The following is a 25,007-nucleotide window of genomic DNA, read 5'->3' on the forward strand; positions in this document are numbered from 1 at the left end:
TAGTATTTGTTTTTTTAACACAAGAAATATGCAGCAAGGAATTTAGTAATTACTTTACTTGACTCTTTTAGTTCATATCTTTACGTGACATGAAAGTTTTAATTGCCCTGCTTCTCATGTAAGATATTTTATAATTGCTCAAACTTAGTTGAAAATGTGCAGTAGGAAACTATCAAAGTTGAATTAAGCTTATAAAAATACATTACACTGAAGAGTATTGTGTTTATCAGGTATTCATATCAGTGGTGGGATTCAATTTTTTTTACTACCGGTTCTTTGGGCATGGTTTGATGGACGTGGCATGGCTTGGTGGGTGTGGCAGGGGAAGGATGTAAAATCTCCATTTCCTCCTGATCAGCTGGGATTCAGGAGGCAGAGAATTGATGGGGGCGGGGCCAATCAGAGGTGATATTTACCGGTTCTCCAAACTACTCAAACGTTTCTGCTACCGGTTCTCCAGAACTGGTCGGAACATGCTGAATACCACCTCTGATTCATATCCCTAACAGGTATGAAATGTGACAGCCCTGTGTCATATACTTTAGAACAGTGGTCCCCAACCTTTTCAGTTTGGAGGCTTGGTCGTGGAGGGGGGGAATGGTTCTTTGTGAGTGGCAGGCACATGCAAGCAGGCACAGGTCCTTCTGCTCAAATGATGGGAGCAGGCACCCACTGCTCACACAAATGGAGCTTCACACACAAGTGTGAGTGCCTACCATTTGCACAAGTGGAGTAGCACGCACAAGTACCCACCACTCATACAGCCTGGTTCTGAATGGGCCAAGGTCTGGTAGTGGGCCCCAGTCCAGGGGTTGTGGGACCCTGCTTTACATGTCACTCCTATAATTTACAACAATTTATAAACTTCAGGTAAAAGGCACTTGAATATTCAGAGCTAAGAAATGCCACCGTAGAAAAGAAAGTTTTATGTGGATAAGTCAACTCTTTTTACTAGATTTTATATTTTATCAGTTTTAATTTCTAGTATAGCAGGTTTATTAAAGTCAGAAATGGTTTTAAAGATACAAATAAAACAGTAGCTTTGCTAACTGAACTTACCAAACTTAGTTGGCTTAATCTATCTGGAATCTTTAATCTTTGAGAACATTTAATGAGCAGTTTCTAACACATCAGACATAAATATAATTACCATAATTTTTGGAGTATAAGATGGAGCATTTTTCCTCAAAAAAAGAAGCTGAAAATCTGGATGCATCTTATACACAGAATACAGCATTTTTTGTCTCCCGAAGCCCCACCCCTCACCAAAATGGCCATGCCTACCCTTATGGAGGCTTTCAGAGAGCTCCTGGGGGCTAGGGAGGGCAGAAATGAGCAAAAAATGGGTCATTTTTGCCTTCCCAGCCCCTAGCAGTACTCTATAAGCCTCCATAAGGCTATGCATGCAATTTTTTGACAAAAAATGGGCCCATTTTTGTGGAAAATGGACCTTTTTTTGGCCATTTTTGTCCCTCCCGGAGCACTCTGCAAGCCCCCCCCCCAAGGCTATTCATGCCTTTAAAAAAAAAAACCAGGCCTGTTTTTGTGAAAACCGGGCTGTTTTTGTGAGGTTTGCAGAGTGCAAAAACTTTTTTCCCCTTTTGGAAAGCTCGTTAACTGATTGATGAGAATTACATTGATCAAGTGCTGTGCCAGCAGAAACACCTACCTATCTACTGTATTTCTCTCTATCTCTATTTCCCTCTCTCTATCCCTCTACCTACCAACCTACACATACTCTCTCTCTCTCCTTACCTACCTACTGTATTTCTCTCTCTCTATTTCTCTCTCTCTATCCCTCTACCTACCTACCTACACTCACTCTCTCTCCCTACCTACCTACTATATTTCTCTATTTCTCTCTGTCCCTCTACCTACCTACATACCTACCTACCTACCTACCTACCTACCTACCTACCTACCTACCTACCTACCTATACTCTCTCCCTACCTACTGTATTTCTCTCTCTCTCTCTCTCTTCCCCTTTATCTACCTACCTACCTACCTAACCTAACTTAACTACTCTCTCTACCTATCTACTGTATTTCTCTCTCTCTCTCTATTTACCAACCTATCTACTCTCTCTCTCTCCCTACCTATGTACTGTATTTCTCTCTATCTCTTTCTATTTCTCTCTCTCTATCCTCTACCTATCTACCTACCGACATACTTTTTCCAGTGGAAGAGAGGGAGGGGTTACGTGTGGGTATTCTCAAAGCCTGATTGGTCCAAAAACTGAGAGAAAACTTCTTAAATGCCCCTTCCTTCTCCTTATCTCCCAGTTTCCTCTCAGTCTTTTGGTCCAAGCACTGTTGAGAATTTTAGGTAGGAATTGAATTATTTAATTGGATACGTGTAATTCGAATTATTGGAGACTCTAAAATTTTAAATTTCCAAATTTACTGCTGTGGCCCAAGGGACAGTCTTTTCTGCCCTGTGCTGTCAGGGAGAGCCCCGTGGGGCATTGCCACTCCCTCTCCATGGGCCTGGAGCTCTTCTCCATATCCCCGGGCCAGTGGGGGTGACAGGCTCCGAAGCGCAGATTCGGGAACTTCTTTGGAAAGTGGACAGCGAAATTGAACATTTTTGACTTGCCGGCGCTTGCGAGGAGTGTGCGAAGAGTCTGCAGAGGCGCTGCATTTAATTTGGATGGCTGCCGTCTTCCACACTGCACCAGACATCGAGGGCACCGCGAAGCTAAAGACTAAGGCAGACAAGCTTTGGTGCCGGGGTTTCTGAGCCAGGAGAGCCCATTTCAGCGAGGAGCCCGGCTGTACGTTTGACAGCCAGTCGCGGCTGCCATTAGATCGCACCAAGCGCTCGGGAGTTCTGTCGGCCATTTTGGGTGCCATGTGCGGAAGGCCGCTAATGGCCATGTGGGCACTAGAGGAGCCTCAGACCGGAGAGGCTGGATTCATCACAGCCCTCAAAAGCTCCCGAGGATCCAGGCTCCAGCGGGGCCTACAGAGGCCTTATCAAATACATGAGTGGGGTGATGGAGGCGAGACCAGAAGTTTCCCAAGGCCCTGCGGCCTCTATGGCAGCTGCGGAGGACCAAGGCCTAGGTTCCAAGACAAGGGTGGTTGCAGCCAAACCCATGGCGTCTCAGCGCCCCTCTAGGGCTGTGACCAGGGAGGAGGCAAGGAGGCAGAAGGCCCTGGAGAAGACCTTTGCCAGGGCCGAGAAGCAGGCCCAAACAACTAGGCTTAGATCAAACTGCAGGTCTAGGTCCCCAGTCAGGCCCTCCTATATTCAATCAGCGTCTCCCAAGGGCTTCAGCCCGTCCTCTCCTTCGGTCTCCCCATCCAGATCTTCCAGATATCACGTTTATTCCAGACAAGGGGTGTCACCTTCCCCTTCTGTTTCCCCCAATCCTGCAAGTGGGGTGGCGGTGGACCCTTTGGAGGGTACCTCTAGAACACACCAGCCTTCATGCAGATTAGCTCCACAGGATCCAGGATCCTCTCATGAGGAGCTAGAGGAACTGGAACACCTCCCTGAGAACATTAAGAAGCTCATCTCTGCAGCCACCACCCGGGCATCGCTCAGAGGGACAGGAGTTTCCATTCTTATAGAACTCAGGGTGGCCATAGCCTACAACATCATAGGGCTCCCTCTCCATCCATGGTCAGTGAGGGATCCACTGGGATTGTCCTGGGGGAGGACAATCTCCAGGACATGGGTTTCTCAGAGGATGAGGACTCTGTTTCTCCTAACCCCTCTTCTTCCACGGGCCTTTTTTCCCGGCAGTGATCAAGACCCTATTGCACAAGGCCAGGAAGACCACCAAGATTGGGACTGGGGATCCGACAGTTCCCCCACCTAGAGACCCAGATATGGCCATGTTTTCCAACACAGCCAGGAGATCCCGGCTCCTCCTCTGTTTATGGAACTGGTTAAAAACCAGTGGGCTCACCCCTCCAATTTTTCTAACCCGGGGAGCAATGACCGGCACTTCTATAATTAGAGCAGGCCTTCGCTCAGGCCCTCCAATTACCATCTATTGACACACCCATTGCAGCCTTGGTTTCCTCATCTCCGGTGGTCTCTGGGGACGCTGCGGATAAGATGAAACCGGAGGACAAGCAGGTGGAACTTACCTTGCGTAAGAATTTCAATGCTTCCGCCTGGGCCGTAAAGTCCATGGCGGCGGCCTCATATTTTAACCGCACCACAGTGATGTGGCTCCGCCAGCTCCAGGATTGCATTCCGTTCCAGGGCAAGCGACTCCATCAGGATATTACTAAAATAATGGCTGCCGCCCAATTTTCTGCTGATGCGCCCCTGGACGAGGTCAAATTCACCCCCAGCGCCTTGGTCACTTCGTTTACATCCCGTCGTCTGCTGTGGTTGCGTAACTGGTAGATGGACAATAAGGTGAAATGGAATCTAGCTGCCGCCCCTTTCACCGATCCCAAGCTTTTTGGGGAGGCCCTCGACCCCCTCTTGGTCGAGAATAAAGACAAGAAGGTTCTCCCTTCTAACGCCAAAAAGACTAAGGCCCGCACTCACCCTTATCGCAGACCTTCGTAAAGGGCCCCTGATTATGACCACCAGCAACGGTACCAGTCGTTCAGGTCAGACAGGCAGTACCCACGGCAGGCTTATCAGGACTGTAACAGGTTCCAACACCAGTCTAGGCGGCCCTTTTGAGAAAGAGGCGGCCATCCTTTCCACAGGGGAAGTGACTTAAACCCGAGCCTTCCCATAGGTGGCTGTCTGTCCCACTATGCAGATCATTGGGACGAGATTACCTCGGACGTCTGGGTCAGATCCACAGTCCATCACGGTCTGAGACTGGAGTTCCTCTCCACACACCCTGATCTCTTCAGGTCGTTCCCACCATCGCGGTGCTTGGATCGCCGCCGCCTGATGGATCTGGCCGTAAAACATCTTCTCGACATCCAGGCGGTGGAGGCGGTCCCTCCTATGGAACGAGGTCAGGGCTACTACTCCAACCTGTTTGTGGTCCCGAAGAGTTCGGGGGGCTGGAGGGCGATTCTGAATCTCAAATGCCTGAACCGCTTCCTGGTCTACAGGTGCTTCAAAATGTCCTCCCTCAAGTCAATTCTGCAGGGCATTCGAGGGGGGACCTCTTGGCATCAGTAGACCTAACAGAGGCCTACCTTCACATCCCAATCATGCCGGCTCATCGCAGGTACCTAAGATTTTCACAAGGGGACCTTCATTATCAATACAGGGCCCTCCCCTTCAGCCTGGCGTCAGCTCCTCGCACATTCATAAATGTCTTGGCGGCTCACCTAAGAACTATCCCGGTGAGACTCCAATGCTACCTAGATGATGTCCTAGTTCAGGCAGGGTCCCCTCCGCAGGCAGTGGCAGATCTTCAGCTCACCATTCAGTACCTTGTAATTGTAAAGGTAGAGTACCTCTTTAAAACAGGGTTAGATAATGTTTCTGATAGGGTTTGACACACCCTTAAAAATGGTTTCTACCCCCTGAAAGTTACATACATGTTCAGTGACAGTTATAATACTGGGAGTAAGACAAATAGTCCAGCCTTTCTGGAGTGGGTTGCAAGAGAGTTTGAAGAGCCATTTCTTAATACACTTTTAAAGTATTTTAAAGGATGAGAATCGCCATAATCTCCCTTTTCTCAAGGGGAGTAAAATAATGTAGCATCATTTTAGTCTAAAAGGTTTCTGAATGCCTTAAATATTGCCCTGTACGTACTGGAAGTATTTTGAGCTAGTCACTTTTTCTCAGCCCAACCCATCTCACAGGATTTTTGTTGTGGAGAAAATAGAAGAAGGAAGGAATATTAGATATGCTTACCACCTTGAGTTGTTTGTAAAAAATACTAAAAGTGGATTACAAATAAATAAAATAAAAATACGTAAACATTGAGGTAAATATTGGTCAGCACTTAAAAATATGATTGCATTTCATGAGTATATCACAGGTTAGGATATAAGAGAGTTGTGTTAGGATATAAACAAGTATTGTTTTCTTCAATGTAATGTAGTAGAAATGTAATTAGAGACAGAATAACATTAAACATTTTGTTACTATGTCAGTGCACGCTATATTACTGCATTTGGAAAGACACGTTTAGAAGAGGTGTGGTTGTATCACACTAGAATTCATAAATGGCCACTCTTCAAAATGTATAGAGGGTGTAACTCAATTGAGTCATGGAGAATTTGGAACAAGCTGTTACTGAGCAGAAAGATAATGGTTTTGTAGATGAGATTCTTCCTTTTATAAAGATTTGATCATTTAAAATTATCTGTAGTACAAAATATTTAAAAAAAACCAGTGGGAATGAGTTCTCTGGATCTTAAAAGCTTAAAGTGGGAAGTCTTAAGTATTAAAATTGTTTAGATTCTGATCCACAAAGTTTATTTCCAAACACATTTATTTTATAGCATTAATGCTTTAAGAATAAATCTGTTGCTATCCACTTTTGTTGTATTGGACCTCACAATGATTTGATTCAATTTAATGTTTTTATCCTACTGCTATACAGTGTTGAAATATACGATTTGTGCCTTAGTTTTATGTTGAAACCCCAAACTAATTTGTCCATTTGGGAAAGTTACCATTTAAGAACAAAACTAAGGTGAAGGATAATTCATCATTAATATTATCATAGTAATGGTTTGAAATGGGAAATAGCTGAAGATCCAGAAAACGTCAGTGATTCATTTATGCGAGATAATAGACTCATGGGATTTTTAACCTCTTCTGTTATTATAAGAGCAACTCCAGATGCTCTCATGATATTTTTTTTCCTCCTGTATTTTGGTTTGTACTTGGGAATTAAGAGATTAGATAATTGCAACAGTGATGAACATGTGTTGTTGTTGACAACAGGTGGCAAAAAATTACAGGTCCTTTTGTAAGCACCTTTTTAGAAACAACCTCTATAACATTTGATAGATTTTATAATGCCTATAAAAATTATTTTTCCCACTTTAGAAGTTTCTACAAAAATATTCTCTCTTCTCAGTTCTCTGTATTTTCCTTAAGAAGAGAAGGGGTTGTTTGTTCCTACTCAGAGCAGGAATCTTCAAAATTATAGCAGAAAACTCACCCAATCCACGAGGGATACTCTATTGTTTGCCTTCACTTCTGGAGTTACTTATTAAGTCACCTCAGATTTTTTTTAAAAAGGTTAGAAGCTGTAAAGTGAGAAGGGTTGCCTCTCTTTTTCTCTCTTGAAACTTGAAAGGATCAGTAGGGTTGTGCATTCAGAGCATTGAATAGGAAAATAGGAAGTAAAAAGTAAAAAAAAATGTTCTACTACAACTTCTAGACCTATTGCCTCTCATTCTTGGGTAATGTATAACTTCCTGTATTATTCACCCTCAGAATATGCATTAATCTGTTTGTAGTTAGACTTCATTACTGAAGCACAATAAAATTATATAGATGAATTTAGTTGAAGAATGAAGCTTTCACATCTTTAGGGTTATATGAAATATATTTCAGGATAAAAAGATAGAAAAGGAAAGAGAATAATATGTCAATTAGCATTGTGCTATGTGGATTTCAGCCACCAGAAATATTAACATCCTGCCTGTGCTGCCCAGAAATTTTTAAAATAACTTTTCATAGATATTTTTCAATAATTATGTGCAATCTATTGCTTTAACAGTAACCAGAGAAACGAAATGTTTGTGGCAATGGCTGTTTTATTGTTTATACTTTTCTAGGGTTGACCTTTTTTTTTTTTTTTTGCTAAAGTTTAGCATGCAGTAGATTAAGTTATACAGATTAAAACAATAGAACATAAAATAGATTCTATTACTTTTTATATAAAATTACTTTCTCTAGTTATCAGCCTCTTGAAGAGTTAAGGTCTGAGTGAATAGAATGAAGGATTCTATTTTAGTTAATAATTGTACCGAAGTTTCCAATAAACATAGTTAAAACTAACTAGAAGATAAAAATGGTCAGAAAGTGCAGAAAAATAAAAAGAGAAAACAAAAATAAAAAGTGGTTTTCAACCTTCAACACATCAACATAAACTAACGTACTAACTTTTCCATCTATTTTAATGTTACAAATAAAAAAACAGCCCTCCTCATAGCCAAACTTTATCTAAACACAATTCACAAATCATCCTCTTTTCAATCATAGTTCATCAAAAAGAGTTTTAAGAGTTACCAGAAATATCAAACAAGGTTTATCCCTGAACAAATGGTTGAACTTTACATTCGTCCTTTTTGTTGTTGATAATCTTGATCTAGAAATTTAAGCTGCTGGAAATAGTTGATTTGGAGCACAAGAATTTGCCTGTATGTGATGATTTTCATTGTCCTAATTTGGTTTCTAGATTTTGGAATATATACTCCAAATATAGGAAAATAATATATTTTACCAATATACATTTGGGAGGGGGGGGGAATCCCAGGGTGAAACAAAATAAAAGAAATAAAAAACCCATCATATATTGTATGCAAAAATGTTTATAAATTTCAAGGATAATACAATAAATGACAAAATGAATGAATTCAACTAGCATATTAAATTGTGGTTGACTTAAACAGGTTTATATTAAGTTGGATTAGCTACAAACTATGAAAACTGAGTTCTCACAATAGTAAAACATAATCAATCAATCCATACTACAACTTCATACAGTATAGAGTGTATACCAAGCAGTGTTAGTACTAAAAGCATCATTTCTGCCCCTTTCTGTATTTTAGCACATAGAAACAATTGCCACGATACAAATACCAATATCCTTAAATAACTGATAAATTGGTAAACAACTGAATGTTTTTCTGTGGGTATGTGGCAGTCCCTGTAGTTCTCCTTTCCATAATTGGTTTCAGCCAATCAGTGAAGAAGGAAAAAAAAACATTTTTTTTGCAAATCTGCTCATATGCAATAATGTCTAATATATGTAGTCCTTGACTTACAATCATAGTTAAGCCCAAAATATCCATTGCTAAGCAAGGAATTATTAAGTGAAATTTCCCTTTTTAAACAATCTTTCTTGCCACAGTTGTTATGTGAATCACTGTAATTGTTAAGTTAGAAACAAAGTTGTTAAGTGAGTCTGGCTTCCCCATTGACTGTTTGTCAGAAGGTCACAAAAGATGATCACATGACCCCGGGACATGGCAACCGTCATAAATGCATGCTTTACTAGATGATCTATATTTTTGTGTAATGTGTAATTGTATTTTTTGTTCCACTTTTCATTTTTTAAGCCAAGGTCCCTTGTCATCTATTAAAGCAGCAATCAAGAGAAGTAAGTAGATTTTTGGTCTGTTATATGTGTCTGATGAATGCTGAAGAGATGAACAAATGTTTATTAATATTTTCATTAAATAGACTGCAGGTGCTTTGGTTTTTAGTGTTGTTTGTAAGTTGCTTTACCATTGAAAATAAATTACGTTTCTTTCCTGCACTTTCTTGTAGATATTGCAAATTCCAGGATTGATTATCATCATTATACACGACCTGATTCTTGTTGTTTCGTTTAACAGATAAATTTGTTTCTTTTTGAGCTCTTCTAAACAGAATTCATGTAATTTATCAAAATTATGTAAATTACATCCAATGTATTTTGATTAAAAATAAATGGGTTAAATTATTCAGATCAGTTGTTTGCCTTCTCACCGAACATACCTGTTTAAAGAAAAAATGTTGATAAGTCCTTAAATATATTTCTTTGTTATTTACTCATTTTATGAAACAAGAAGATGCTAGAACTTGTATTTGTCATGTCTTCTCTCCAACAAGTTTTGGAGAAAGATATCAGAATTTCTATTTTATATTATCTGCACTTTAATAGAGCATTTGATTTCTATTCTGTAGTTAAGCTGAACAAAGTTGGTTGAACGTGTCACTACCATAAATTAAAATATGACTTTGGATTATGAGGAAATTTATAGTTAATCCAAAACAAGCTTTTTCAAAAATTCTCTTTGTAAAGGAAGAAAAAAAACAATTGTAAAACTTGTTATGGCTTGTTATTGTAATGCTAAGTTATGATTTAATGTTAATTCTGAACCAAAATTAAAAGCAGGCTGATAGAGGTATTACATGATCCCACCTGATCTGGAATCCACAGGAAAAGAACCTGGTTCTTGCTTCTTCTGTCTAATAAATGTCAATATTCATTTTTTTTAGATGAGCCTGTAACCATGTCATTGTATTTAGTGGTTGTAAATTATACTGTGATATAGCATAGTGGGATATTATTAGCATTCATTGGATTTTAGAGTTATTTGAATAGCTGAAAGATTTGTTTATTTCTGGTGTTTTACGTCATTTCAGTCAGTACAGATCTAAGCAGCTTACAATATCAACAGCTTATGTTATAAGAAAATAAATATGTTTATTTATAAAGCAACAGCTTATGTAATAGCAACAGCAAATGAATAAACATTAATTGATAACCATAACAATAACACACATGCTATCTTATAATCAGTCAAGAATTGTATACTTTATTAATAGTGCCACCATTGTTCACCACAGGCACAATTATCTCTTACTTAGGGTTGTAAAGATCCAGGCACAAATCATATATATTATGAAAAGGTGTTCTCCAACACACAAACACCCCGGCAACCTTTTGGATGCCAGGGACTGGTTCCATGAAGGGTGGTTTTTCAGTAGATTGGGTGGGGCTGGTTTCATATGCTGTCTGATTGGTGACCCTTTTTCTATTCAACAGAGCCCCTGCAAAAAATGCTTGCTTTTGAGTGTCTTCCCATTATATTTCATATGTGTTGGACCTCTGAGCATATGTTCTCTGCATGAATGCTTTAGTTGGGATAGCTTGGTTCTATCATCCAACAGATAACCAAGCTTCCAGCCATGAGGACTTTAAAAGTGACACGTAGCACTTTGAACTGCAACCAGAAACAGAATGGCATCCACTGTAGCTGCTACAATAATTGATGCTATAGAACAGTTTGTAATTCCTTTAGCCAAAATTTGCATCAGTTGTAGTCTTGGGATGATCTTCAAGGGCATTCCCATGTAGAATATATAATAATATTCCAATAGTGAAATGATGGGGTGAGCAACTGTTGCCTGTACTTCTGGCTCCAGATAGAGTAGCACCTGGCAGGCTAGCTGCAGCTGGATAACTAAGGCTACCCCTGAGTACAGGTTTCACCAGCTATTCCAGCAGCAGCTGAGAGTTCCAGAGGACCCACAAATTATGCACTAGCTCTTTTTAGGGGAGCACAGCTACATATCTACTCCAGGCCACTTGAGAGATGTGGCATGCTGATCTGTTGTCTGAAAAGTCACGTACTGTCTGACAAGGGCAACTTTCCTGCTATTATTTGCATTGTAATAACTGAAAATATATTTGACATAGTATGACTATATTAATTCAGGCTTAATGATAAATTATTTGTAATGTTCTAGATAATATAAATAGGTGGCAGACTAAATTAACTCTGATAAACGAATACTGTTTCACTTTCTTCTCATCCCTTCACCCTTAAGCATTTTTGTCAAATTCTCACATTCTTTTACTTCAAACTAACATGGTTGCTTGTATGGAATTGTCATATATATAAATACAATTTTACTAAAACACTTTTCATATTTCCTCTAACCATTTTTCCAATTTTCCAATCAAAGTAACTTTTCCCCAACTTTTGGAGAGGGGGGAAGCATTAAATTAAAGAGAAGAACCAAAGTTTCTAAATATCAGAGTTTTTTTCAGAAGATATTTTTAGGACACATATTTAAAGTCACAACCCCTGGTATGCCCAAATATGGGAGGAAGTTCACTGGGATTGGAACCTTGCCTAAGATGCAATACAGCACAGGTTCCAATCCCAGTAAGGGTATGGCTAGCTGATGAGAGCTAAATAGCTTGAAATAGATCTATACTAGTCTCCCTTTATTTATTTATCAGCACAAATACAACACACACACACACACATATATGTGTGTGTGTGTGTGTGTATGTATGTATGTATGTATGTATGTATGTATGTATGTATGTAAGTTTGTATTTTGTGTCACAACCCCTGGTATGCCCAAATATACATGTCATATGCACACATGCATGCATACAGGCATAGAGGCATATTTTTATTTATTTATTTAATATTTACTACATTTTATGCTGCCTATGTCTCACCTACAAGGTGACTTTGTGCCACTCTGGAATATTATTATAATTAGCTGGTAGCTTTTACAAAAGGATGCACACAATTATTGTATGCATGCTTACAATATTTTTGTTTGGAAAGGTGAATAGGGAAGGAAATGTAATGCAGTGCCTGAGTTAGGAACATGTTTTGTTCCTAATTGTTTTTAACCTGCATTTCTTTTTAATTGAACTGCCTATTACTACAAATGGACTGCCTATTACTAAAACTGACAGATTGAGTTCCATCCTTGAGCTGGTGAAGCATTGAAGTTGTGCAGTGCTTTCTGGAATTGTTGAATTGTTGGCTATATATTAAACACATGTGGCTTCAGTGATACCTGAAACGATTGCACAGCTTCAGTGCTTTGTGGGTTCAAGGAAGGCAGTGCTGTTCACCATTTATAGTAATAGGCAGCCCATTTGTATCTAGGGGTTGCCTTTAAGTTGGACGTTCTTAAACTGGACATTGTATGCATGTAAAAGAAATTGTTTAGCATTTATTAGGTTTCAGTGAGTATGGTTCCATAGCTCTGGGGGAAAAATAACATTATTATATGTCATCGAATTAGATAAGGTATACCAGGAGATTTTGAATGACTTAATGTTCCTAAGGCTGAACAGGACTTGAAGGTGGATCTCCCTACACCCAGCATAACAATCTAACGCCCCAGAGATCCTTATCTCACTGCCAGAAAGCTTTTTAAACTCAAGAAATTCTCTAAAGCAATTTCAGTTTAAGACCACATGACTAAAATGAAAAAGGAGATTTTGTTTACAAGCAGAAATTATTTATGCATGGATCTTGACTGAAAATTTTCTTTAAGATTCCTTATGTGCAGATTTATAGGAAGCATAGTGAGCAGAGATAGGTTCCTATGGTTGGACCGGTTTGGCCGAACTGGTAGTGGTTTGTCTGCCTGGGTCGCTGGAACTGGCAGCAACCCAGGCCTGCTACGCCTCTGAACCGGTTCCCCGGTCAGCGTGGCATGTTTTTTTAATGTTCTGTGCATGCGCAGACCTATTTACGGGCAAGTGTGCATGCATGCAGAGCACGCGTCTGGCACACGTGCAAAATTGCATGTGCACCAAACCGGCAGTAATGCCAGCAGCAACCGACCCCTGACAGTGAGCCTTTATCTTTTAAATGCAGTGATAAATTATGATAATAACAAGAGAAAAATTGTATTTCTCAAAGTTAAATCTGTTTATCTGAATGTCCAAAACCCCAGAGAACCAACACAACCCACCTGGTCTCTTAGGCAACACATCTACAAGTATTCAAAGACTAGTACTCAGTTTACTATATCACTCTTTCCCTATTTTACTGCAGCTTTACTACAACTACTACACGGTTTCTCTATGTAAGCCCTACTTCTGAAGAACAGTAACTCTTCTATTTGCTTTAGGCTGCTGCAGGCTGTTTTAGTTTCCCAAGCGAGCACCAACCATCTTCCCGCTGATTCCCACGCCAACACCACCATACTAAGCTATGTCTCTGCTCAGCTTTTATTGCCACACTTTGCTGGGCTATAGGTGCTGGCTAATTTGCAGTTAGCCTGTCCTCTGACACTGAAAAAGACTATAAAAGGAGCATGTGTTTTTCCCTGAAAAAGTCATTAATAAGGAAACATGAACATTTGTTGCAAAATTGATATTTACTAAGACAGAGAAATCAAAACAATGTTTTGCCATTGTAGAACATAGAAGTTTTGAGTAATTCTACTATCTTCAATTAATATACGTGTTGAAGAGTCAGGGGGAAAAAGTACCAACACCTTCAAAATAAGGAAATTGTTTAATTCTGTTGTTTAAATAGATACAGTATGAAGCTGCTGGTTATTTCCCCCCCTCCTTTTTAAAACCAAATTTGAATTTTAAAACTGGCATTTAAAACAGTGCCAGAGTTCATTTGTGGGGGAAACATACTATGATACCCTTATCTGACTAACAAAAACAGTCTAATGGATCTTTACTGTTCATCTGGTTTGTTCTTTTTTCTATTTCTCTATCTTCTTCTGTAACCCTTCTTTTTCTCCTTTAGCACTCATGAATAGTGCACCTCAAATATGCCCCGTAGAAGAGGTATGTCTTTCCTCACTTCCCCACCTGGTGCTTTGCTTCTATAAATTTTAAATGGTGCAATTAGAATAATTTGCTGCTGCTTAATCAAACAAGAGTTTCTGCTAAATCATGTTATCTGGAGAATATTCCTCCTAATTTGCTATTGTTTAATTATATACAATGATGATTTCATTCAAATAAAGCTTCAGTTATTTAATAAGATTTATAACGAGAAAATCTATAGTTAAGGCATTTTACATAAGGAATGTACTCTAATATAACTACCTAACATAACATTTAATTTTTTATTAATAGTACTATTGCCTGAATCTTACTGAGGTTATGCTTGGAATTATGGTATTACTTACTGGAATTCCCAGTCTACTTTTTGCTTGTCATTTGAAAGCACAGACATGAAATGGGGGTCTCAGAAAAGTAGAACAAATTGATAGATCCAATCACATATTCTTTTGGTTAACATAGTATGCTAAGTCAAATTTGATGAATATATATGATGATGAATGTAGTAAAATCTGATGAATATATTATTCAATGGATCACAAAGTAATGTCTGATTTATAAACCAGAAGTGGCTCACTTAATAATGGCAAGCCAAAGTCCATATGGTTTAATTGACTGTGTGAATATTTCTCATATCAGACTTTTTGCCTTTGTACTAAAATGAAGTCAAATCAGGTATATGTGAATGTTAAAGACTTTAATAAATCAACCATGTACAGTATACATATAGTTTAATATTGTGGAACTAATTTTGAATGCTCTATATTTTCTCATTGGCCATAAGGTATGTCTAATGAAATTTCCTTAATCTCAAAGCCATAAGGAGATGCTGAACAAATGCTGGACTCAAAAACACTTTAATCATGTGTTTTGAATTAAATAATTAATGATTTTTTGATAATCACCTATGGATAGTAATCATTTCTGAAGAATTTTGGGAAACACACATTGAAATATTATGTTAGCAGTGGTAAAAAATTAATTGTCTGCCTTTTGTTTAAAATTAGCTTCCCGGACAACTTATCACAGTGAACAGCAAAGAGAAAGAAGGTATGGTGATAATCACTCAATTTCTAATTATTCTACCAATAAAATAAGTGTAAGAAGTGACTTATAACATATAAATGAAAATGTTGTTACAGAGTATCTAAATATTCCACTGGGTTTTTTTATTACACATGTTTAAAAATGAGATAATAAATAGATTTAAATATGTTTTCTTTGGAAATTATATTTTAAAATCAATCCTTTGTCCTGTGGCATATTCATTGGACTGCATTAACTGAAAAAGAGATTTGGGATTGGAGGAACTCACACAAAGTTTCAAGGACTTTGTTCTTTTATTTATTTAATTTCTACTCTTTCTGTCTGATTCTTCAACAATCAGGATGGCATCTACTGATTAAAACATAATGTAAGTTAGACTAATAATACAATTAAAATGAATATTGATATTAAGTTTATAATAAATTAACAATTACAGCCTTGATTGAAGACAAGTGACTTTATCATTTTCCAAATATTAATACTAATGCAGCCCCACGAGGTAATAAAACATATAGAAAAATAAATGAAGTTTGTTATTCATATAGTACATTAACTATATTACATATTTTATATGCAGCCCAAGACAATTATTCAATGTGGTATGGGCAAACGAAAAGCTTGGACAATCATGGTTAAAGCAAATTTATGGATATTTCAAAAATTTAATTCTTGCCAATTATAAGAATATTGGAGATTTTATTTGATCTCTTAGATATAGGCAAAAAAAACAAAACAAGGTACTAAATGGACTTATCTATGGGCACTAATGTGTTGAAAAATGAGAAAAGGTGTTTCCAAGCAACTGAATTAGAAAGAGCCAATCACTTTCCAAATACTGTGTAATCATAAATTGCTGAATTTGGTCCTATTCTTCTCCCCCCACTTCTCCATCCAGACGACCTGAAATCACAATAGTTGCAGCTGAGCCACTTGGACCATCCTCCTGGTTTCCAGGTGGAAACTGTGTCCCTCAACAAGGGCTACTGTTCCAGTCAACTCATAGCCAGACGCCTTGGAGAACTACTGAACTTGTTCCAGCAGAGGTGAGGAATCACAGGATTTCCTTCTTGGTTCAAGTTGATGTTTGTTTGACCATTATAATGTAGTGAGATAACTGTAGTTATCAGAATTCATGAACAGTGAGTTCAGGAGAAGAAATGGCGAACTGAAGTGGCAAAAAATAGAACTGACGATTATGACATAATAAAAAGCCAGCAGGTAGACTGGCTTTTGAAATTCCTCTCTGAACAAAAAGATAACTTGAGATTGCCATAAATTCTTCAGACAATTTCTTCTCTATGTTCTTGACAGTTCATTTAGTAACCATTCAAAGTTCATTTAGTAACTGTTCAAAGTTACAATAGCACTGAAAAAAGTTCCTGTTTTTCACACTTATGACCATCGCAGCATCCCCCTGATTATGTGATCAAAATTTGGATGTTTGGCAATTGGTTTTGCAACCTTCTGACAAGCAAAGTCAATGCGAGTGCCAGATTCATTTAACAGCTACTAATGTACTAATTTAACAGCTGCAGTCATTCACTTAACTGGCAAAAAAGGTGGTGAAATGGGGCAAAATTAAAAACACTTAACAAATACATTTTGGACTCAATTATGGCTGTAAGTCATGGACTATCTGTAGTCATTTTGCTCTAAGCCCAGTTGATGCCTTCAAAAGACACTGGGTTTATATATTTCCTTTATTAATCAGTATTGGAAATTGCTTGTAAGCTGCTTTTCAATTACTAGGAACCTTTCCATCGACAAATTGTATGTGAATGTCAACCCTCCTGGGTAAACCAAACAGGAAACATGAGTTAAATCTACTTGATTCCAAGGCTACATTAATAGAGTCTGAAAGTACAATCTTTGCATCCTCCACTTTTAACTGCTTGCTCCATTTGGGTGGGTCCTTCCTCAGTTTCCTCGGAGCATAAAGTGACTTGGACTGTTATTTGATTGTTTCTTAAGCAACATCTCTTTTCCCCTTCCTTCAAGGTCACCCATGTATTCCATTACATTGAGTTTCCATCAAAATACATTTTAAATGCAAGTTTACAGCTTTAATTTTTTTTTTCTGGAATAAACAGCAAAAGAGTGAAACGTTTTTGGAAAAAGTAAAACTTTGATTTTTAGAAAGTTGCAAACAGATTTAGGGTCCAAGTAACTTTGAAATAAGATTTTATAATTAATTATAAGAGTCCTCTTCATGGGAAAATGTATTGGTTTTGATTTTTAAAAAAATGATATGATAGGATTTTGAGGCTTGGACATTAGCAGGAACGAAAAAGAACAAATATTACCATTGAAGAAGAATTCTTAATTTTGACTTACCTATACTGGATGGAGCAAAATATTTTAATATTCAACATATTAAAGGATATTTTTTGAAAAAGGGAGCCAGAAGTTAATTTTAAGAGTGTCTGCTTCTACAGATAGATTGTGTTTAAAAGATGTTATGGAAGAGGAACAAGTTTTACCGAACGTTGAACTGAAGCTGATTTGAAGGTGAATTTGAAGATTTAAATGACAAAATGATCTTAAACAAGATTTACATTTTGCATACAAAAGAAACCAGCTGAAACCTTAATAATTAATAAGGATATATACATATAGTGATCTGGATAATTCCTATATTGTATTTACAAAAGATGCTTGTTAAGGCATTAAAGAATTTTGGGAGAAAAATATATAAAGAATAAATGAAAAGAAACAAAGTTTTAGAGTAGGGGTGTCAAACTGGCGGCTTGCAGGCTGGGTGCGTCACACCCATCTTGGTTCTGCACAGACAAAAAAGTCACGATTCATCACATGACGTGATGGAGTTTGACAGCCATGTTTTAGAGCATTATTTGAAGGGACTAAAGATCAAGATTCTTAAAAGTAGAAGGAATATAAAGTCGGTTTATGTAATCATGGTTAGAACAGATGTTGTTATCTCTTGATACCTCTTAATGTACATTAGCTGATCAGGACTGAAATGATGAGATTTTAAGGATTTGTTTTTGGATAATAGATGGGAAATGGGAACAAAGAATAGGTTGTATTTTAAAAGAAGGTAACAAGTTAACTAAAATTGTTTATGCTTGTGATGAAGGGGGATACCATTTATTTCTTTTCTTTTTGTTTTCCATATTATTATTTTTTCCTTTCTATTGTTTTGTATTTCATTTTTTGGATCCCCCCCCTTTTTTTTTCCTTTTAGTTTGCATTAGGTTTTTTTTATCGCAGTTGGAATTTAAAAAAAATACTATTAAAAAGCATTTAGGAGATGGACTAGGATTTTATACATTTATAAATGCTGAATTTCTAACATGAATAGTGTGTACATTTGGTATTTTTATTTTTCAGCCACCTTCGTATGAGCAGGTAATCAAAGAGATCAATCAAGTGCCAATCATCCCAGCCAGCAATAATAATGCTGCCTGTGCTGCTAATTCTAGATGTACTACTACATCTTCAACACAGACTGACTTTCCAGAAGAGATAATCAGCAATTTGCCAGCAATAAATGTGAAAAATAATTTCTCCATTATCCCTGAATGCAAAAATACTCCAGGTATATTGCTGTTAATTTTAGTTTGATGATGTATGTATGAATATGTTTTCGTAGATTTTCACAGGTGTAGGTATGCTGGTCTTGTTGTATTCATGTCTTTTCCCGTGTAAGATGTACACGGGAAAAGACCAAATACAACAAGACCAGCATATATTGAAAAGTACTGGGTAATTGAAAATCTAGGAGAATATGTCAAAAATACTTTTCAGAAGTTATACATTTATAAAAAATGAGCTATAAAATATGAACTCAGTGAAAAGACCTTTCTTGCTCATAATATCCAAACTTGAAATTCCAACTTCTTCCAAACTGAAAATAATTTTCCAATTACTTAAAGAAATGAACAAATATTTAGCCAAAGACTACTACAAAGAACATATTTTGCAAACTGATTTATATGGTAAAAAAGGTGTACAGTAATTTTTATTAACAAAATTTCAGTGCCAATCCAATCCCGGAGGTATATATCTCAACATTGTCATTAAAAAAATCCACCCACAACACATTTTGTATCCCATCAGTAAAACACTCCATCAATGTTACATATGTATAATTGGTGATCCCCAATTATCATGATTGAAATTAGCAAAAATAGTTTAAAGAATCTTATTTACTCAAACTGTTTATCAGCAAGTAAATTCTAATGCACAATTACTTTAAAGCTTATATCTGGTTAAGATATAGTAGTGAAAAGTAAACATACATAGGCTTAGTTAAGATATAATCTTATTAAAGCTTTTCCCAAATTAAATAAATTCTAGTTTATGAATGAATTATCTGAGTCATTTTATATTTGTATATAAGTAACGTATTTATGAAACATATTTTATTGGAATTTATGGCACATTTATTTTAGTAGACACTGACCAAAGTTTGAAAGATAATTTTTGCATATGTTTTCAAAATATGCTTGAACACAATATACAATTTCTATAAATTCTTCCATGAAAGTATTTTTATAATCTATTTGTTCTTAGCACTGATGTCGTATTCTGCAGATAATTGAACTGATTTTATCACCACGGAACGATTGTATGCAATACTTATTTTAAAAACAATTAGCCTAATGCAGTGGTTTTCAACTTGTGGTCCATGTACCCCTGGGGGAACGTGATGTCATTAGAGGGAGTCTGTGAAGGCCTGAAGAAATGTTATTTAAATTTTGAGTTAAGTCTTGGTGGTCTGTGGCTATGGTCCGTGGCCACAAAAGTATTTAAAGGGGGGACCATGGTGAAGAAAAGATTGAGAACCACTGGCCTAAGATGTTAGTTGATGTTGTAATCTTTCAATGAAACCTATTGTATATGTACATTGCTTTTTACAGCTATACATATTTCTCAGAAGCCACCTAGACCTTCATCATCTCTGATAAACAACAGTCTTCCCATAAATGAACAACTCTTAGTTATTTTAGAAGACCAGACATCTCAAGAGACGTCTAGTGCTGCAGTATGTCCTGTGCCAAAACCAAGATCAAAGGGCAATCTGAAACCAGTGGCTAAAGACAATCAAGCAAACAATCAGGAACAAACGAGCTCATCAAGGAGCAAAAATGATGAGTTAACTAATCCTTTGATGTTTTTACTAGACAATAGCCTTAGGGAAAGTCATATAGAAATGGACAGCATGGATACAGACAACAACCAAAGTAACATATTATCACGGATTAAATCATTTGAGATGCAAGGGAATGCTGAAACTTCAGGACTAACCAAGAAACCAGAAGCATCTCCACGCTCATTAGGCCCTAAACCTACCATTAGTGCAAAAAAGCCTGTCCTGGCACCCAAGCCAGGTGTTAACAGAGCATCAGGAGAATGGGAGTCTGGGACAGAAAAGAAGCAAAAAGCTGCCTCCCAAGAGAAGTCCCTTCACACTGAGGAAGTTGGGAGCAACATGATAACCAAGCCTGAATTGCCAAAGAAGCCAACATTAGTGACTGTAAAGAGTAATAGCAATGGGCTCCTTAATTCAGGAAGTGGGTCAGCTTTGGAGAATACTGATGGACAAAGAAAACTTCCCATTCCTGCTCCTAGGCCACTTCTTCCCAAGAAGTCAGTCTCTTTTGAAAGTCCTTCTCTTCCTATGCTTCCCCTGAAACCAACAAGTATTGTTTCCAAGCCCTCGATAGCTGTCCAATCAAATGCCGTTAGATCCCCCGTGGAGTCTTGTCCAAGCAGCGTTGCAGCATCTCCAACACAAAATATTACTTCTGCAGAAGGAGATCTGATCAGCTTTGATGACAATGTTTTATCCTTTAACCCTGTCAAGGCTGTTCAAGAAATTTCTCATTCAGAATCAGGTAAGCTTTAAAAAGAGAAAATGAGCTTTTGTAAAATGAAAACAAAAACCAGTTTCAGGTTGTATAGTAAATGCAGGTGCATTTCAATAGCAACATTAGTATGTATATAAAAATGATAAAATTCATCTGCAAATGTTTCTGTCTATAATGGATTTGGGTGGATGCACTGGAGAGTTTTCCAGTTGACATCTATGGTATCAAATCAGTGCCTATTAATATTACAGTATTGCTGTTTGATGTTATCCTAGAAATACATGGTTTGCAGAAATTACTGGATTTTTGTTTGTTCGTTTGTTACTATGTTCCATGTTCTCCAAGATAACCGAAATGTGATAAAAGTAGATGCTATTAATTTGAATTACAATAAAAGGTCAAAGACTACAGATAAGCTTTCAGATTCTAGCCAGGATTGGTATGTGTGCTTAACTTTAAGGAAGCTGTATTCTGAAGTGGCCCTCCTTATCTTTGATTTCTTAGAAAACATGTGCTTGGATTACACAAGGGAAAACATTGTTTTGAAAATACTATTGCCACATCTAACAGTAAATACTCTTAGATTGCAAGATGTTTCTGTAAAAGTTTCAAACTGGATAACATTGGGTCAGGAACTACACTCCTTAGTAGCACTGATGATGTTACCTAGTTTAGCAAATGAAATGTCTGCAAGAAAACAACCAAGCTCAGGGAGCACCAAGAACCCCACAGTTCAACCCCAAGCTACATTCTGCTTTATTTTATTCTTTCTGTTCTGCTGTCATTATTCCTTTTGCTGCTTATATCTTTTGTGCTTATTTATCTGGATCCCCTCCACCATTTTGCATATTTGAAGAAAGGCAGTATATAGTATTGTATAATATATTTTTTTCAGATTATTCTTAAGGCATAACCATGCACATATTTGCCTTGGTATATTTCATAATAATTTGCTTTCCAATTTCTCAAATCCTTTCTCATTAAAATTTGTAAATATTTGGTCTTCTTTGAATTATGAGATTTTAGTTATTTCAAATACTGACAGAATTATCGTTCAGAATCTACAACAAATAGAACTGAACATTACTCTGTAATTGAACAGAAAAAACAGGCACTGCCTAATGGTTGGTTTTTTTGAAATTCAGTCCAATTATTCTTTTTAGACTTTCATAAGGCTTGCATTAAAAATACTAACTTTGAGGTCTGATAATAACATTGAGGAGCTATGTACCAGAGAGGTTAAGAGCTAAATAAATGTACTTGTATGAGTTTACATATCAAATTCCATTTGTTGCAAGAGTGATTGCAATTCTGGGAATCACTATGAACACATTTGAAATTTAATAAATTAATTATTGTTACTAGAAAGGCATGTGAAACATACTGATGCTGATAATTAGCTGATATAAGTACTATATTAGCCTTAGTAAATTTTTAGCTCTAGAATAGTAGAAATAGACTACATTTGTGTAGATCTGTGTATATTAGAAATACCGTTTTATATACTGATTTATGAAAGATTTTCAACCAGTGTATAGCAAAGGCCCAAGTCAAAGAAGCTTATAATATTCAACAATGTTTATAGGCAGATTTTTAAAGTAGGTCAGTAGTGCTTTATTTATACAAAAATAAAATGGTACTGAAAAAAATCCTGATTTTCTATTAAAGCTCTAATTAATATAGATACAAAGAATGAAGGTTACAATTTATTTTAAAAACTATAGAACTGGTTTGTGAATTTAAAACCAGACGTTCCTGCAGTTGCTTCCATCCCATCAACGTGACCAGCTATGGTGGTTAAAAATTATAATTATGAGAATAGTTCTTTCTTTCTGTTTGGTGTGATTCATGTGGCAGCACTCAAGCTGAGTTCATAGTGTGATTGGCTGAAGAATTCATACTTCATCTCTCAAAACTTTCTGGACTTCATCTTCTGGTCCCACCTCCTGTTCTGCGGTACTAGCTTGGTAGTTCCTCCTGCTACCATCTCTGTTCAAGAGATGAGAGAAAGAGGCATTGTGGCCTTGTAACCTCCCCTTTTAAGTTGTGAGCAAGAGAGTTGGCAAGTAAGAAGCTAAAATTAATAATATGAAGGTAATTGCACCTCCTGGCCATATAGCATCAAGACAAGTGACTAGAGGTGGTATCATTCCATTTCCACCCCTTCTACCCTGGGAGAAAGACCTCACAAGAGTAAATAAAAACCAGTTGTGTATGTGTGTTCTACAGATAAATTTATATGAACTTGTGGCCTATGTATTGTTGTAAGAGCTAGTGTACTGAGCTGTTGAATTACACCATCTGGCAGATAATTTAAACTCAAAAATTCAAAAGGCCACAAGATGGTACTGATCTGATCTTTTATTTCCAGATTAAGCACAACAATTGCTCCCTGGAACTCCCTAGAGAATAACACTTTTTCCTTCTCAGGAAAGAGAGGGTCTGGTGCATTTGCCTTTTCTTTCTGTGAACAAAGTCATGTATATTCACTGTCTTAGTAACAGGCTGTCATTCCTGTGAATGTGGACTGGCATCATCACATTGGCATTGTGGGAAATCTGATTATCAAGTTGCTGCAGACCTATGCAGAACTGAGGAATGAGATAACTGGCAACGGAAAGAGGCTTTTGTTGCCTTTCAGTGTGAAGCCAGATATGACAGATGTTATGTGTGTTTTGGAAAGCTTTATAGGAAGTAAAAAAATAATAATAAACCAAGAAAAACATCAAATTGCCAAAAAAAGCAAGCTCAGCAGCCAAAGAATGTTCAGGGCAAATTGAAAAAAAACAAGAAACCTTGAGAATGAATGTGAGTGAAATGCTCTGTTTAGAAGGAAGCGGTCAATCCCCTAATAGCAGTTCCCAACCAAGGAAGCAGGATTCACATAGTTAATCAGTTTTAATGCAAGACTTAAATTTTAAAAAACCTTGTAAACTATTTTTTTTAAAAAATATTCCTTATTTATTATTGAACCTTTTAAGGAGAGGCTTGTATGTGTTATTTGAATTTAATTCTTCAAATTCCATAAGTGATGCAGATGCCACACACAACAGATAAGGCTGAAATGCCCATCTGTTACTCATTTGCAATATTTTGAAAGACAGCCTTATCTTTACTAGGCTGGAATTCCCTTTTTGAAATTTACTGTAAACTTTAGACAGTGTGGTTGGTGTAGGTATTTCTTTTAGCATACAACCCTAGATTTCTATGAGTGTTACTGATGTTTCCTCTTGAAAGGAAACAAAATTAAATGCTGTGTTTTTTCTTAGATCTTACCAATTTGCCATCCAAAGCTGAATCTGCAAAAGAGCAACCAGTTCAACCAGCTGTTGTGCGCAAACCTACTGTAATCCGAATCCCATCTAAACCAGCAAAAGGTAATATCCATAATATCCATCCATCCATCCATCCTTCCTGTATAAAACATATGATTGTGAAAAAGCTATTTTTGCCTAAAGTTGTTTTTTATAGAACATATTTACCAAGGGACACAATGGCTCGGTGGCTAAGACGCTGAGCTTGTCGATCAGAAAGGTTGACAGTTTGGCGGTTCAAATCCCTAGCACCGTGTAACCAAGTGAACTCCTGTTACTTATCTCAGCTTCGACCAACCTTGCAGTTTGAAAACACATTAAAAATGCAAGTAGAAAAATAGGGATCACATTTGGTGGGAAGGTAACAGCGTTCTAAGCGCCTTCAGCATTTAGTCATGCTGGCCGCATGATCACAGAGACCTCTTTGGACAGTGCTGGATCTTTGGCTTTGAAACGGAGATGAGCACCCTAGATTTGGGAATGACTAGAACATATGGACTTGCAAGCACCTGCACCTTCCATCCCAGACCTTCCTATCCCGAACACACAAAGGCAGCCCCTTTCCCCAACTTACATGCAAGTAGTGCTAAGGTCTATCCCACCCAGCTGTGAACTCTGGTGCTCCT

General features: G+C 37.4%; 1 protein-coding gene across 2 annotated transcripts in view; it reads left to right on the forward strand.

Annotated features, from left to right (window-relative positions):
- Nucleotides 1-25,007, forward strand: part of SH3D19 (SH3 domain containing 19) — a 62,266-nt gene that overhangs the window by 17,531 nt on the left and 19,728 nt on the right. The window contains exons 3-9 of one of the 2 annotated variants that reach the window (XM_032224185.1): nt 9,187-9,227; nt 14,146-14,186; nt 15,194-15,236; nt 16,129-16,276; nt 18,585-18,792; nt 20,117-21,094; nt 24,337-24,444. In XM_032224185.1, coding sequence (XP_032080076.1) covers nt 14,171-14,186; nt 15,194-15,236; nt 16,129-16,276; nt 18,585-18,792; nt 20,117-21,094; nt 24,337-24,444 — 1,501 coding nt within the window. In that variant the 5' untranslated portion in view covers nt 9,187-9,227; nt 14,146-14,170. The remainder of the gene's footprint in view (nt 1-9,186; nt 9,228-14,145; nt 14,187-15,193; nt 15,237-16,128; nt 16,277-18,584; nt 18,793-20,116; nt 21,095-24,336; nt 24,445-25,007) is intronic. The other variant, XM_032224184.1, reaches the window with a different exon arrangement.

This window comes from Thamnophis elegans, chromosome 9 (genome assembly GCF_009769535.1).
Source record: "Thamnophis elegans isolate rThaEle1 chromosome 9, rThaEle1.pri, whole genome shotgun sequence".
NCBI lineage: Eukaryota > Metazoa > Chordata > Lepidosauria > Squamata > Colubridae > Thamnophis > Thamnophis elegans.